Source organism: Benincasa hispida, chromosome 1 (genome assembly GCF_027475165.1).
Source record: "Benincasa hispida cultivar pf3 chromosome 1, pf3_genome.v1.1, whole genome shotgun sequence".
In the NCBI taxonomy this organism is placed as follows: domain Eukaryota; kingdom Viridiplantae; phylum Streptophyta; class Magnoliopsida; order Cucurbitales; family Cucurbitaceae; genus Benincasa; species Benincasa hispida.
In genome coordinates, this window is record NC_143478.1 from 61,562,792 (window position 1) to 61,579,225 (window position 16,434).

Here is a 16,434-nt window from a genome sequence, read left to right on the forward strand (position 1 = left end):
GTAATAGAAGTATATAACTTTCAAATTTGTATCGAATAAATCTCTATTTTTTTAAAAAAAAAAATTTAATATATGGGATAATTATTTAAAACGACAAAAATGTTGAAAATATTTTCAAATATAGTAAAATATCATTGTCTATCAATGATAAACACTGATAGGCATCTATCAATGATAAACACTGATAGACATCTATCAAGATTAGTGATAGTTACGAATAGATGTTTCTATCGATATCTATTATTGATAGATAATAACATTTTACTAGCTTCATAAATAAATTAATTTATTTTTCTGTATTTAAAAATACATAAAAAAAATTTATAATATTCATGTCGTGGTTTGATTTTAGAAAATAGTTGTAATTAAAGTGGAAATAAGGAGTAGAGAAGCGAACCTAGTGGCTCATCGCTGAGAGTTCACCAAAAAGGCACACTTTTAGTGGCACGTGTGACTGTGTGAGATAACACGTAGTTTATTTAACTATCGTCTCATCCTATATTTATATATATATTTTTTATTTTATTTTATTTTCCTGAGCTGGCATCCATTCTATCCACATCGGGGAGATTTGAACGTCAAATCACAACCGTTGAATTATTGTCCGAATCTTTTGGTACCGAGATTGCCCACCCATCTAATTATCAAGTAATTAATGTGTTTGTTTCGAATATATAAAAATGAATTAAAACATTTATAAATAACTATCTGTCAAAAATTATGATATTTTGTTATTGTTTGTAAATATTTTCGACAGTTTTATCATTTAAAATAATTTCTCTATTCTTTTTATATTATGTCTGTCTTATCGTTTATCTATAACTTTTCAAAAAGTTACATTTTTTTCTTAAATTTTAGGTATAGTTTCTATTTAATTCCGACATTTCGAGAGAAGTTTAGAACGTCGAATTAGTTATTACAGTCTAATAGTTTATATACTATTGAATGTTATCTAATAGTTTATAGGTTATAATAGTATGTGTTTTGAATGCATATTATTTTACTTTGAGAAAGAAATAGTAAATATTATAGGAAAAAGAAAAAAAGAAGATAAGTAGGATATAGCAAACCTTGTAACAAAGTAACACGATAATAGAGAGATTTGAAATAGCAATAGTATAGTTAATTATAGTTTATAATAGTTGCAACTACTAACTATTATAATTTGAGTCCTAAACATGGAGTCCCTGTAATAACTCACTCCACCTATTTGAAGTTGGAACATTCAATTACTTCTTAAGTTTTTAGTTTGATTTCAATTAGTTTTAAAATGTTACACTTATACTCTTGAAATTTGAGTTTTGTTTCAATTCTGACTTCAGGTTTTAAGATTTTACACTTTTATCTTTGATTTTTTTATTAAATACTAATTTTAAGTTATTAACGTTAATGTCTATTAATTAATTTAAAATGATTGTGAAGTAAAATATTAATAGTAATGAAAAATAATGAAACTTAATTTTTATTTATTTTAAGTTAATTAATAGAGATTAAAAATTAAGACAAAATGGATATTTAGTGAAAAGTCGAAATTAACAGTGTGAATTTTGAAATCTATGAACTAAATTAAAACAAAGCTCAAATCTCAAATCTCAAGATCAAAATTGTAACATTTTGAAACCTAGAGACTAAATTGAAACCAAACTCTAAACTTAAGAACTATTGTGTAACGGTTTGAAACTTAGAGATCAAATAGAAATTAAACCAAAAACATAGGGATGATAAATGAATTTTTTCGGGAACTTTTGTAATATGATTCAGTGTTATATTTCTTAGACTTTTTATTTAGATACAATATCTTAGAAAGTTGAGCTATTCAAGTTGTTGGTCTTTAAATTTTTAAAGATTGATTCTTTTTCCTTTAAACTTTTGAAAGTGTTTTTTTAAGTACAATAGAGAGGTAGATGGATTCAAACCATAGACTTCTTAATCGCTAACATATTTATATGTTAATTGAGTTATGCTTGTTTCAACAACTTTTAAAAGTGTTTATATAGATTTTGAATCTTGATTTTTGTGCATAGGTTTTAAACTCTAAAAATGTATAATACATCACTAAAATTTTAGTTATTAAAAGGTTAGCTCTCATTTTTCTTTTTTTTGACCTTTTTAAAATTCACAAATCCTATAGAATTGAAAGTTAAACACAAAAGTGGTATCTAATAAATTTGTGAACTTTAAAAATTTTAAAAAAGTTGGCATATATTGAACATAAAATTTAAAAGTCAAGAATTGAAAGTTAAACACAAAAGTGGTATCTAATAAATTTGTGAACTTTAAAAATTTTAAAAAAGTTGGCATATATTGAACATAAAATTTAAAAGTCAAGAATTTATTAGATACAAAATTAAAAGTTTATAGACTCAATGACATCCGAAAACCCCTTAGATAAATTTGAAAGTTTAAACCATGTTTGGTAACCATTTGATTTTTGAAAATAATACTTATTTTCTCACCATTTCTTAATCATAGTTTTCAAATTTCCTATGTAACTGAATTCTTAACCAATTTACAAAAACAAAAACAAGTTTTTGAAAACTACTTTTTTTTTTCTTTTTTTTTTTTTACTTTTCAAATTTTGACAGTGATTTTGAAAACCATTCCTAACACGTTAAACAACCAAACATAGGAACTAATAGATGGAAGTGATGTTTATAATGTCTATTTTTTTTTTTAAAAAAAAAACAAAAAATTAGACCCCATTTAATAACCATTTTTAACTTTTTTTGTTTTTGAAAAGTTTAGCCTATAAACATTCTTTTCACCTCTAATTTTTTTTGCTTTGTTGTATACATTTTACTAATGTTTTCAAAACTAAACAAATTTGAAAAACAAAAAGTAGATTTTATTTTTGAAATTTGGCTAAGAATTCAATTTTTATACTCGATAGAGACGCAAAACATCGTATGAAATTGAAAGAAAATAAGTTTAATTTTCAAAAACCAAAAACAAAAAAATGAAGTGGTTGCCAAACGCTTAAATAGTTATCGACTAGGGCCTTAGTTTTCAGTTTTTTATTTTTTAAAAATCAAATTTATAAACATTACTTCCAACCATAGATTTTCATGTTTTGTTATTCTCAAAAACTAAAAATTAAAACTAACTCGTTACCAACTAAACTTAGATCACTAACTTTAGAAAAAGTTGTTATTTGTCCATTATCAATGAGTCAGAGACGAATCTAGCATAAGCCCAAGAGGGTTGTATTAGTAATGTATGAGTTGACCTATATTAGATAGTTTGACAATTACTCTAGTGTTTTTTGGCTATAAGCCCCTTGAATAACCTTAAATATTATTATGTTATTAGTATTATCTCCTTTTGTTCTAACTTTTCTTAATCCAACGATTATGGAGATAGAGATTTAACATTAAATGGGAGGGAATGCATGTCAATCATTGTTGAGCTAAGTTCACTTTAATGTAAAAAATGAAGGTTAAAATATTAGTTATGTGCTTTTGATAAGTCTTATTTTAATCTTATATTTTATGGTTATCATTTTATAAATTTTGAGATAGTAGATTATTTCCTTGAATAAAAATTATTATTATTATTTTACCAAATTTAATAAAAATCAACTTTAAAGTAACCATAATGATTAATTTTAAGATCGGTTAAAATTATACGGTGTAAATTTTGACAAATAAAAATACATAGACTAAAATAAAATGAAACTCAAGGTAAAAGATCGAAATATTATTTTAAACAAAAAAAAAAATTATAGTTCTTTTGTCTACAACTCCATAGGAACATTGAAATTTAGAAAATGGTAAAAAGCAAAGGTCCAATGGTTACCAAGAAGCTTAAGGAAACAAAGTGAGGCCCTCTATAAGCAATGTAGCCATGAATTCAGGGGAAAAGGGGAAAAGAAGCTTTAAAGTAAATGCTCCTCTCTCTAACTAATTTCCTCTTTTTCAACCCTTAACTTTCAGTCCAAACATTAAACAGTGGACCCTACCTTACAATCCCTATGAATTATGATTAATCAACCTTTTAATATAGGTTTATATATATATAAATGAGAGGAGAGGAGAGGAGAGGAGAGGAGTGAAACTAACCCTTTTACATTTTTTAAAAAAATTTTACATTATGAACTTAATTCAAGTTTATGATAAGATTCAAAATTCTTCTTCATTGTAATACTATGAACAAGTAATTGCATCAATCATAAACAATGGATAAAATTGTCAATGACAATACTAATTTATTTAGCTGTAATTTTATTTACTATTCTGCGTTTATCTTGATTGTTTTAGATACATGATTCGAGTTAAAAGATTCAAATCTCCCACTCTATATATTAGAAAGAACAAAAAATCCATCCACTTTCATTTTTCTTTACTTCTTATCTTTTTAAGGGGAGAAAACAACCCCTCGTTTTCTCATCAATAACAAAATGCAAATCTATTCTTTTATCTTGTTCTCTATTAAAAAAATTACTTAATTTTCTTTTCTCTTCTTTTTCTTTTAAATATAAGACAATACTAAAAAGGTTTTAGTTTGTTCTTCATGTTGTTCTTCCATTTATAAGCAAGTAACAATTCCATTGACACCTAAAAAAAAAACTCATTTTCAATTTTTACATCACAAAATGAGAAATAATGAACAAACAATGTTCATAATCTAGTTATATTTTTCCACAAAAGACAAAAAAATGTTATCAAATAAGTTCTAAACAAGTCATGAGTTGAACTTACGTACTTCTCAAATGCAAGTTCTTTGTATAACACTGTAACGTTGTAATATATGAATTGAACATAAGTTCAAGTGAACATCAAGTCTAAAATTTCTCTTTCGTTTGGAAATCTCAGCCTCCAAGTTAGTCAAAAGCAAGGCAAGTAGTCTCTATCCGTATTTTGCTTGCAAGCTTTGGCTATGGAGACTCTTGCACAATTCCTACCAACTTGTTCTCACAAACCTTCAAATCAGCGCAGCTTTCTAAATGGTATAAATACTTGGCATTGTTCACGTTTCAAATCATTCATTATTATTCATACTTGCATTACCTCGGGAAAAAAAGAAAAAAAGCCATTGCCAAAAGACAATGGCCCGCTTGGTTTGGTTCATTCATCGTCTGACATTTCTCTTCGTTGCCTGTTGTTTAGGATTAATCTCATTTTCTGCAGAAGCTGCAATAAAAAGATATCAGTTTGATGTGAGTTATAAGTTATTACATAGATTCAATTGCTGTAGATGTAACATATATAGACAAGGATATAGACGAGGATCTTGAATCTAAATCGATCAGTTTTATTTAACTTGCCTTTCTTCTGAGATTTTATTTCTCAGGTTCAAGTGCAGAATATAAGTAGATTGTGTCACGCAAAGCCAATTGTCACCGTAAACGGGAAATTTCCAGGGCCGACAATATACGTACAAGAAGGAGATCGAGTTCTTGTCAATGTTACAAACCATGCTCAATATAACATGTCGATTCACTGGTAATAATGAGAAAATTGACACCCCCCCCCCCCCCCCCCCAAAAAAAAAAAAAAAAAAAAAAAAACATTACTTGGTTTATCTCTGTCGCCTTCTGCATATTCTGCAGGCATGGATTGAAGCAGTATCGAAATGGGTGGGCAGATGGACCTGCTTACATTACACAATGTCCTATTCAGAGAGGAAACAGCTATACCTACGATTTCAATGTCACGGGACAAAGGGGCACATTATGGTGGCATGCACACATTCTTTGGCTAAGGGCAACAGTTTATGGAGCAATTGTCATATTGCCCAAGCAAGGAACCCCTTATCCATTCCCTCAGCCAAACAGAGAATTTGAAATTCTTCTGGGTCAGTTGAGAAAATTTACTTGAAATTATAGCGTTTGGATCATTAGAAGAAAATAAAAATTATGGTAGAATCATCACCTCTGGTGCAGGAGAATGGTGGAATAATGATGTGGAGGCGGTTGTCAACCAAGGATCCAGCATGGGCGTGCCACCAAATATGTCTGATGCTCACACAATCAATGGCAAGCCAGGGCCGCTCTTCCCTTGTTCGGAAAAACGTAAGCAATATTAATTGGAGAAAGCTTTTGGGTCTTTGGCACCAGTTTCAGTGAACATAGCACTGATGATGATTTGGTTTTCCTTTGCGATTCACTTTCCAGATACTTTTGCCATGGAGGTTGAAGCTGGAAAGACATATCTCTTGAGAATAATAAATGCTGCCCTCAACGACGAGCTTTTCTTTGCCATTGCTGGTCACAACATGACGGTTGTAGAGGTTGATGCCGTTTACACGAAACCATTCACTACACAAGCTATACTAATTGCACCAGGACAAACCACAAATGTCTTGTTGCAAGCCAACCAAGCACCGAATAGATACTTCATGGCTTCCAGGTCGTTCATGGATGTTCCAATTCCTGTGGACAACAAAACAGCCACCGGTATTCTCCAATACAAAGGAATCCCTAACACAATCCTCCCAATCCTTCCCCAATTACCGGCCTCAAATGACACGTCATTTGCTTTGAGCTACAACAAGAAGCTCAAAAGCTTAAACTCACCTCAATATCCTGCTAATGTTCCACTCAAAGTTGATCGAAAGCTTTTCTACACGATTGGTTTGGGCCAAAATGCTTGCCCTACTTGTCTAAATGGAACCCAATTAGTTGCTTCATTAAACAACATCTCTTTTGTGATGCCCCAAATTGGTCTTCTTCAATCTCATTACTTCAATATCAGTGGAGTATTTAGAACTGATTTCCCAGACAAACCTCCAACTCCATTCAACTATACTGGAGCACCACTGACCGCTAATCTGAGAACTGCAGTGGGCACGAGGCTTAGCAAGATTGCATTCAATTCTACAGTTGAGCTGGTACTACAGGACACCAATCTTCTTACTGTTGAGTCTCATCCATTCCATCTCCATGGCTACAACTTTTTCGTCATTGGAACGGGGATCGGAAACTTCAATCCAGCCAAAGATCCAGCAAAGTATAACTTGGTCGATCCTGTCGAGAGAAACACCGTTGGAGTTCCCACTGGAGGATGGACTGCCATCCGATTTAGAGCCGATAACCCAGGTGGATATTGATATTTTTTACTTTAAAAAATGAAAAAAGTTGAAATATGACTTGTAGTAAATAGATATAAATATTTTTTGGTAATGAACGTACAGGAGTCTGGTTCATGCATTGTCATCTTGAGGTCCATACAGGATGGGGTCTGAAAACAGCATTTGTGGTTGAAGATGGACCTGGAAAAGATCAAACCATTCTTCCACCCCCCAAGGATCTTCCACCATGCTAGCTTTTGTACCTGCCAAGGAAACAAAAAGAGAAAAGGAAAAGGTGTGTGGAAAACGCAGCGTTCTTTTGATTCCTGCTCAAGTTGCAGGAAATTTCTCTGCGACATAAAATTTTAATAAGATGCCAAAAATATTGTATGTTGTCATCATTCTTTGTCAAGTTTCTTCATTCATAAATCTACAGCAATGATGTGTTTGAGAAACAGGAAACCAAATTGTGGTCAAATAAAGGGTTACTTTTAAAGAAATGTGACATACCCAAGTTTTCTAATTAACAAACATTACTTTGACTATTAAGATATAGTTGGGGTGAACTATAGTCTAACTCAATACACATAAAAAAGGCCAATTAATTTATAGGTACCAAGTACCAACGAAGCACCAATTATTGTACTCCTGGGTGCAAAAAGGATTCATAGTAAATACATCCGAAGATACAAACCAAGACTAGATTAGTACCACATCAGTCAACAACCAACACTAGATTGTGATCAAAGCCTGACACAGCTTGCACAACATTGCGATGCTCGAGGCTATCTAGAAAAACTGGCTCAGATTCATCACTGGAGCTTCCTAACCCAAGTCTACCATCCTTTCCACATCCCCAAACCCACACTTCTCCTCTAGAGCCAAGAGCAATAGAATGTGCACGACCTCCTGACACTAATATAGGTGTTTCCCCTGCTAATCCTTCAATTGCCAATGGGATATTGTTTGGTCCTTCTCTTCCAAGTTGAGACGTCTGATTCCATCCCCATGAGATGACACTCGTCGCATCGCTTATGTCTTTGTTTGAAGTATCTTGGCATAAGGCCAGAGAATGACCAAGCCCTGCTGCTACAGATTTTACATGGAAACTGGAATCAACTGGTAACAACCCCAAATCTTGTCTAGCTCTTCCCAGTTGCCCATAAATGTTGCTTCCACAGCTTAAGAGGGTGCCATCACCTGAGAATTTGATATTGGCATAAACAAATATAGACAGATGTTTGGGTAGTAATATGAAAGTGATTAGCTCGATTGTTACTTACGGCAGAGAACCAAGGAATGATCAAGTCCACATGCAATGTCTACCACTTCAACGCTAGTAAGGTCTTCCACCAGACAAGGTTCCCATATTATTGGCATATTTTTCTCATCTTCCATTGATTCCAAAACCAACCTTTCAGCAAGCTCAATATTTGGTTGTTCTTGGCCATTTGTAGAGCTATATGAACTTGAATCCAAAGGAGACATCTTCAGAGTTCTTCCAATATTTCCCAACCTGCCATCAGCATAATAACCCCACCCAAACAGTTTCCCATTCTCGCTAAATGCAAGTACATGTCCCCAACCAAAAGAAACCTGCCAAGAATATGAAATTCTTTTACATTAAAGATTTTTAAAGGCTTGAAATAGCCGTACAAGAGATCGTGCCTTATTTTTGGAATGTCAAATGTGGATGAGAAAACCAGCCGGCCAACCTTAACTATCTTTTCACCTTCAAGTGCTTGAACTCTAGAGGGTATAACAGCCTCCGTGACATCTTTTCCAAGACCAAGCTGTCCGCGCTTAGATTTTCCCCAAATCCACAAACTTCCATCATCTCCAATAGCAGCAGAGACAACACCCGAGGCAGATGCTGAACTGATGTTCACTAGGTCCAGCCCTATCACTCTATTTGGTACATTCCAAGAATCTCTGTCGAAAATGATGTAAGGAAATCATCAACACAACTACAAATTCTAAAATGGCTAACGAAAGGTTAACACCAAAATATGAGAAATGATATGGTTTCATTCATCTATATATCAGCAACTTTGTCAAAACTATTTTGATGAACTGACCATAGCTTAATTTTTCTATTAGTCGAACACTAGGATGAAGTAGTCTCTAAGAACTACAAAGCTCAGCATTATTCATATAGAGAGCTTTTCAACTTAAAATAGCGATAACATTTTATTAGCAACTATAAGAAAACCAGCAGGGATTCTGCAAGAATTCTAATCGTATTTGAGAGAGGGAGAAATGAAGTTACCTAGGGGAAGCAAAGCCCCGGCCAAGCTGCGCTTCATGATCTCTGCCCCAAGCCCAGAGACAGCCTTGCGAATCGACGGCGAGAGAGTGATAATGCCCGGCGGCTATACTGGTAACGTCGGGAGGAAGCCCGGGGACGGTGGTGGGTTCGTAGGCGGCGCCACCAATGCCAGTGAGGGAAGTGGGCAAGCCGATTGCGCCATGGCTACCATCTCCAAAACTCATAACCGCTCTGCTGGATATACATCTTCTTCTGAAGGGGATGATTGACACTGCCCTTTGATGTTCCTTCGCCAGAATTCGAATTCCACGAATCATCATTCCCCATAATCGATTCTCAACTTTGTTTATTCCAATTATACTAACCTACGATTTAGCATGCAATAATCGATTCTCAATTTTGCTGTTTCCTCCCTTTTTTTCCCCAACTATATTCGTACATTTCCACTAATTTCATATATTGTAATTTTGTGTTGGTATAAAATAAGGGTATTTTATCTACCTCAATATGTATAAAATAGTAAAATATAGTTAAAATATCATTTTGGTATCTCAAATTTTATTTAATTTTACTTCATGACTTTCAATTATCTAATTTTAGTCTATATACTTTTAATAAATCTTGAATTTAATCTTTACTACTAGTTTGTTGTTGATTTAAAATAATTTTTTTGTTATTTATTAGCATTTTAACTATAAATTCTAAAAACATGTTTACGAATTGTGTTTCTTTATATGAAAATTATTATTATTATTAACCAATTTGGTAAAAATTAACTTTGATGGACTAAATTTCAATATAGAAACTCAAATTGAATAAATTCCAAAGTATTGGATCAAAATGATATTTTAATTTAAAATATATGTAAAGATTTCAGGTTATCTTGAAAATTTGAAAAAATATGTGTGCAATGGAAGGAATAAACAAAAGTTAAGTAAACAAAAACAATTACCAAAAAATCATAATTTTTTAGATTACAAAAAATTGCACTCGATTATTTGACTTAATAACTCAATTTTGCATTTTAAACACATACTTTTAATTCACTAAACAACTTTGCACCATAAATACATACTTATTAACTCCACATACATATTAATGTCATACTCTAAAATTCAACTCAATTATCCAAACAACCCTTAACATTTTATTTTGTCGTACTAAGTTCAATTAATTCGAACCTAATTCATTTTGACCCTCCACAGTTCCGTAAAATTGAAATCTAGATCTCTACAAGTTGTTGATTGAGTTAAGTTCATTTTAGTTAATGGTGAATTACTTTTAAGCTATACATTTAATTTTTCATACTTAAGTTACTTTTATCTATGAAACATTTGATTTATTTAAACCAACGAATCTATTAGATTTAAAATTGTGATTTATGTTAATAAATCTTTAATTATTTACTTTTTTTTATATGGTGGATCCATAATTTTAAGTATGTTTAATCAATGACCTATCAGAACATATCATCTAGTGATTAAATGGATACTAAATTTACAGATTAACTTATTAGATTGATATATTGAGAAAATAAGAGAATGGTCTTGTGTTCGTTGATAATGTGAAGAAAGAATGTACATTCTCTTCTAGTTTTTTTCTCTCTCTCTTCTCAAATAAAGTTTTCCTAGTCTCCTCTGAATACTATACACTGATAATACAAAGGAGAATAAAATTTTCCCTAATGCTAAGCCTTGGGTAGTATCAACATGCTGTCACACCATAAAATTTCAAAAAAATTATTACATTTTTTAAAAATATAAAAATAATACTAATACGATATTATAAGTCAATAAACCTAACATAATAATATATACATACTCTCTATTAAAAATGTTTGATATGGAAAATTTTCCATAATCCCTCCTCATATATAATGTGTCACAACAACATCTTCTTAAAAATAAGATAGATCTACTAATATTTATAAAGATAAATGAGTATAAACGAAACCAAAAATTTGGAAAATTTGTACACTTATTTTTCCAAAAATCTACAACCGTTAGATATTTTCTAAAAAGCTGAAATGGACGGTGTAGATTGCATCGCTAGATGTACTGGACCGCAGGAGAAAATTCTCTCCACTTTTCGGGAAGTATCTAATAAATAATAAATATATATATGTTCCACTTCCCTTCATCGTGCCCACCATTGTCAAGAGCTCGCAACTATCTACACCAATCCAAGTAAAAGAAAAAGCGAGGGCGGCGCCACCCGTTACCTATCACCGGCTGCCAAAATAGATTCCGATCGCAAGCGGAAGAAATCGGCTTATTCGATCTCCTCTGCAGATCGAACTGCGAAGGAAAAGCGTAGCAGCAGCAAGAAAAACAAGATGTCCTCTTCGGCGGCCACCGGTCAGGTTAGGGCATCGCACATACTCATAAAGCACCAAGGTTCTCGGCGTCCTGCTTCGTGGAAGGATCCCGAAGGCAGAATTATCAAGAATACCACTCGTGATAGCGCCGTCTCTCAGCTTACTGCCATTCGAGACGACATCATTTCCGGCAAGTTCAAGTTTGAGGATATTGCCTCTCGCATCTCTGACTGTAGCTCTGCCAAGCGTGGCGGCGATCTAGGTCGGCTCACTAACCTCCTTTCCTTTGGCTCTTTTTTTAATTTTCTAATCTACATAATTGTTTCTTTTTATTCGCCATTTCTTGTCTGATTGGTATAATTTGCAGTCCGGAATTAGGTAGTTTTCACTTTATCATGCATTGAGCCTTGTGCCCTAGACTAACTGTGAGAAATCTTAGGTCCTGTTTGGTTAAGTTTTTTAGTTTTCTGCTTTGGGTTGCTCACAATTTCTTTACCATGGTTTTTGTCTTTCTCATGGAACATTTGAATTCATAGTTAAATTTCAAAAACAAAAATGAAAACATGCTTCATTTGGCATGGATTTTGTGAACATTGGTTAAAAGTAAGATTGAACACAAAAAAACCTTTTGTGGAAGTTGTGTTAAGTTCAATTTTCAGAAACCAACAATTAAAGCCCAAATGGTTATGAAAGGACCGTAGTCTTTGGATTTCGGTTTGGTGAAGATTTAAGCTTTAGAATTCAAATAGTTGAATATTATTTGTAAACAGGATATCTGAATCTCGTATTTGCTTCGTTTTTGTTGAATTGTTATATGTACGAGTGAGGAACTTTGCTATACGATACCTCAGTTTCTAAGTTAAAATTTTTACTACTTTCTAAAAAACCTATTATGATCCTGCATTGATGCTCAAAGAATTATCACAAGATTGTGAATGATATGGTTATCTTCTTACTTTTAGATTCTGGACGTTGGTTGATACTGTGATGACTATTGTGTGGAGCATTTTACTTGAAAATCTATGGAAGGATTACTTAATCAGTCGATTTTAGCTAAAATAGGTCTTCTTTATGTGTTGTCAATTGGTTAAACCAACCATTCAATCAGAAAACACATCTACAGCCTTTATCTTATATTTGGTAAAAAGCAAGAACGTCAACCTTTTGCCTGCTGTTCTGAATAAATTTTTGTCCCAGCAAATGCTTAAGATTCTAAAATTCTTGAGTTCTATGAACTTAAATGGGAGCTAAGTAAATCAAATAGAGAGGTGGGGAAATAGCAATAATTTGACTTGTTCATTGAATCTCGATGTTAATCTTGTGCAAGATTTCAACAAGAAAGCCCCAATATATAGAATCTTGGTGTTAATCCTGCTCTTGGAATCATATACACCAGAATTACTCCCATGTTTGGCAAGTTGAATGTTCTTTATCTTAATTGGGAACAGAAAATGAGGAAACTTCCCCTATAATATAAAGCATATGTATGAAAACCGCTTAAATAGTATACAAACAAGAACTTCCCTTTTTGTTAAAATTGGTTCTATGCAGTCGTGCAGTCCTTTTTTTCCTTATTCTTTCAATTAATGGAAAATTTAGAATCTCAACTTCTTAATATATTGCGCCTCCTCTCCCTTTTCTGCTCCACCCTTGGTTGTGTCTGCTAGAAATTTATAGTTATGTACTTAGTCTTGAGAGCCCAATTGATAAACACTCAAAGACTAATTATGTTTGGCAGTTCAATAGCAGGTTTTTCGACAATTTCTAGGATCAGAAGGATATGTCGTGATGTTTTATTTGTTAGTAGGTGATATGTTATGCTAGCAATTGTGTTTGTATGGATTAGCATAACATAGACTAAATGAGCAACACAATAATGTTATTGCAGGTCCTTTTGGGCGTGGCCAGATGCAGAAGCCTTTTGAAGAAGCAACCTTTGCCCTCAAGGTCGGAGAAGTAAGCGACATTGTTGATACTGACAGTGGAGTTCACATCATCAAGCGCACTGCTTAAACTTGTCTCATAATCTGGTGGCTCTACTTATGAAGCATTTAATCCATTTGGCCTTCGGTCAAATTGTAGTTGATCAAGTAGGATTTGTTCTGCTCCAAGGCCATAAGAATTTCTTAATATAATACTCTATCGATCATTCATGTTGTGATTTGGCTATAGCTACTCTGTTTCAGTGACACTAAGATTTTTCTGAAGTTCAATGCTTTTATGCCATTGAATTTTTCCCTTTGTAGACGTGACAACATCAACATTCAACTGGTTGTGGTTTGAATTCTTCGTGTCTATTAGTGCTCTATATATGTTTTTTTTTTGTTCAACAACATTTTTAGTTTTAGTTTTAGTTCACGATAGAAAATATTTTGTTAATATGTTTTTACAATTTTGTCCTTATTAATATATGTTATTAGCCTCTGTTTTGGTTGTTCTTTTGTATTGAAGCAATGCTGGACACGTGTCTCTAAATTTTCTATTTAATGAAAGTCTCAGCCTGTTGAGTGAATTTCATTTCAATATTTCTATTCGTTTTATTACATGGTATCTTGGTTGATGGTGCTGTGTTCAACGTCTTCATCAGAAGGTTTAGGCTCCTCTGTTTTACCCAGTACAATGCTGTTGTCTACATGAACTTTTCTGCTAAACCCGCCAATTGTACATTAATACAAGTTAAACTCAGACCTCCCCTCTCATGCCACCATTGCGACACCTGTCTTGCATAGTCGCCTCGCTCCCGTTAACCCTCGTCCTCAATTAAACCCTAATTTTAACTTAAATCCAAATATTCCTCCCTTTCAGCCTACAAATGGGGGTTTCTTTTACCCACCCGTTCAACCTTATGCTTACTCCTTACCCTTCTTCCCCCAACCTCAGCAAAAGGCAAACATAACTTTTTTTCTTTCTTTCACGTAGTCGTTGTCTATCATACTTGCAGATTTCAATTATCTCCTCTTGAAAAATCAGCTTTGCAACTTTATTATTACGTATGATGTAGAGGGATTCATTGATGGCTCTATTCCAGCTCCTCAGTTTCTTGATCAGCTGTGAACCCAGTTAAATTCTCAATATGCAGTTTGGTAACAGTTTAATACTCATCCCTCACTGGAGATAAGTTGGGTGAAATATTGGGATGTATTACTGCATTCTATCTTAAAAGAGTCTGAGTGGTCGTCTATAGCGAGGAGATGAGGATCATGAGTATACATTCTCAGCTTCAACAGGTAAAAAAGGATGACCTCGTCGTTAGTATCTCGTTCAAATTAAGGAACAAACAATAAGTTTTTTGCAATCAGTGAACCTTTATCGTATAGGGATCATTTGGTCTATATATATTGTAAGGTTTGGGTATTGAGTATAACACCTTTGTCACGAGTATACAGAACCGGACTGGTTGCTCGTCCTTAGCTGATTTTTGAAGTCTTTTATTGGCTTATGATACTCATTTGGAAAAACAACAGGCTGTGGATTAATTAAATATGCTTCAAGCTAACCTAGCCAACTTCCAGTTCTCTCAAAATCATAGAAGATCCAAGTCACCTTCTCCAGGTAAGCTCCCTAATTTTTCCTCTCATCAATCCCTTGTTCCCCTGGACTTTCTCCTGTTTTTAATCAACCGATCCACCCTTTCATAACCCAACTCCCAATCTGGTATTTTTAGCTCACCCTCTCAATAGAATCGAAACAAAAAATCTTGTTGCCCTTAGTGTCAAATCCATGGCAAAATGAGACATCCTACTTTTGTTTGCTATAATAGAAACAACCCTACTTATCGTTTCCCTCGAAAGCCCCAACCACTAGCCCTTTTTAACTCCCTTTAGACTACTCATAATCAACCTACCATTCCTCAACCTCCCTATTCTGGTGATTCTTCCTCAAACACGTTCTTTTCTTATTCTAATGATGCTTGGTTTATGGATTTGGGTGCTACTCACTATATGACACCTGACCTCAACAATCTCCAACAAGATCTTCCCTATACGGGACGTGAGTAGGTTGTTGTAGGCACTCGTTCTTAAGAGTGTTTAGTTTCTATTTCTTCTCCATACTTATTCACTCCTCTTCATCTTAAATTTGACATTCATGCTCCTGAAATCTCTCATAACTTAAACAGCATAGCTAAACTTCTTTATGATAATGTGATATTTGCGGAGTTTTACATCTTATTTTCTTGTGAAGGATCCAATTTCCAAAAGGCTATTGCTTCGAGGACTTCTTGATCATGGTCTTTACAAACTCTCTACTTTTTATGTCATTCCAAGAGTCTCTCCATCCTCCACAACACTAACAATTTTTTCTCTCAACGCTTCAAGATCCTCAAGTTTGGCATCACCAGCTCGACCATTCTTCAAATTTTTGTTCTCAATTCTATTTTAAGTCAATATAATATCAAATTTAGGTCTACCTCTATTCTTTTTTGTATTGCGTATCAAATGGCTAAGATCCAACGCTTGTCTTTTTTCTTGTCTTTTTCTCGCTCAATGCATCCTTTTCAATTCGTGTATTCAAACATATGAGGTCCTTCCCCTATTTTATCTAGTCGTTTTACTTGAGTATATCTTCTTCGCACAAAAATGGAAACTTGCTCTATTTTCTTACAATTTAAGGTCATGATTAAAAATCAATCAATTCTAAAGTTGTTGCTCTCCAAACTCGGGTTGGTGTTGAATTTAAGCCTTTAATCCCTACCCTCCTTTCCTGTGGCATACAACACTGCATTTGTTATCCATATACATCCCAGCAAAATGGTAAATGTTGTTGAGGTTGGTTTGTCCATTCTTGTTTATGCATCTATTCCTCGAAAATTATGGTCCTTTTCTTTTCAATGTGTTGTCCA

General features: G+C 33.4%; 3 protein-coding genes and 1 long non-coding RNA gene across 5 annotated transcripts; 2 read left to right on the plus strand and 2 right to left on the minus strand.

The window, feature by feature from the left end:
• Positions 1-4,592: 4,592 nt before the first annotated feature.
• Positions 4,593-5,453, minus strand: LOC120091706 (uncharacterized). The gene is made up of 2 exons (XR_016527169.1): positions 5,264-5,453; positions 4,593-5,129 (listed from the first exon to the last, which is right to left on the minus strand). It is a non-coding gene; the product is annotated as an uncharacterized LOC120091706 (long non-coding RNA).
• Positions 4,960-7,508, plus strand: LOC120091684 (laccase-11-like). Its single transcript, XM_090310072.1, has 6 exons — positions 4,960-5,155; positions 5,290-5,441; positions 5,549-5,793; positions 5,882-6,010; positions 6,113-7,036; positions 7,132-7,508. Exons 1-6 carry the CDS (start codon positions 5,045-5,047, stop codon positions 7,260-7,262), a joined length of 1,692 nt encoding a protein of 563 aa, XP_090166198.1. The 5' UTR covers positions 4,960-5,044; the 3' UTR covers positions 7,263-7,508.
• Positions 7,509-7,523: 15 nt separating this feature from the next.
• RUG2 (Regulator of chromosome condensation (RCC1) family protein) lies at positions 7,524-9,726 on the minus strand. 2 transcript variants are annotated; one of them, XM_039049809.2, is made up of 4 exons: positions 9,278-9,726; positions 8,724-8,940; positions 8,292-8,604; positions 7,524-8,208 (listed from the first exon to the last, which is right to left on the minus strand). In XM_039049809.2, the coding sequence occupies exons 1-4, from the start codon at positions 9,595-9,597 to the stop codon at positions 7,724-7,726; spliced, it is 1,335 nt and encodes a 444-aa protein (XP_038905737.1). In that variant the 5' UTR covers positions 9,598-9,726; the 3' UTR covers positions 7,524-7,723. The 2 variants fall into 2 exon arrangements, with proteins under 2 accessions (XP_038905737.1, XP_090166201.1); XM_090310075.1 differs by having other exon boundaries at positions 8,292-8,623; positions 8,677-8,940.
• Positions 9,727-11,364: 1,638 nt separating this feature from the next.
• PIN1AT (peptidylprolyl cis/trans isomerase, NIMA-interacting 1) lies at positions 11,365-13,880 on the plus strand. Its single transcript, XM_039022221.2, has 2 exons — positions 11,365-11,856; positions 13,483-13,880. The coding sequence occupies exons 1-2, from the start codon at positions 11,613-11,615 to the stop codon at positions 13,605-13,607; spliced, it is 369 nt and encodes a 122-aa protein (XP_038878149.1). The 5' UTR covers positions 11,365-11,612; the 3' UTR covers positions 13,608-13,880.
• The last annotated feature ends 2,554 nt before the right edge of the window (positions 13,881-16,434 follow it).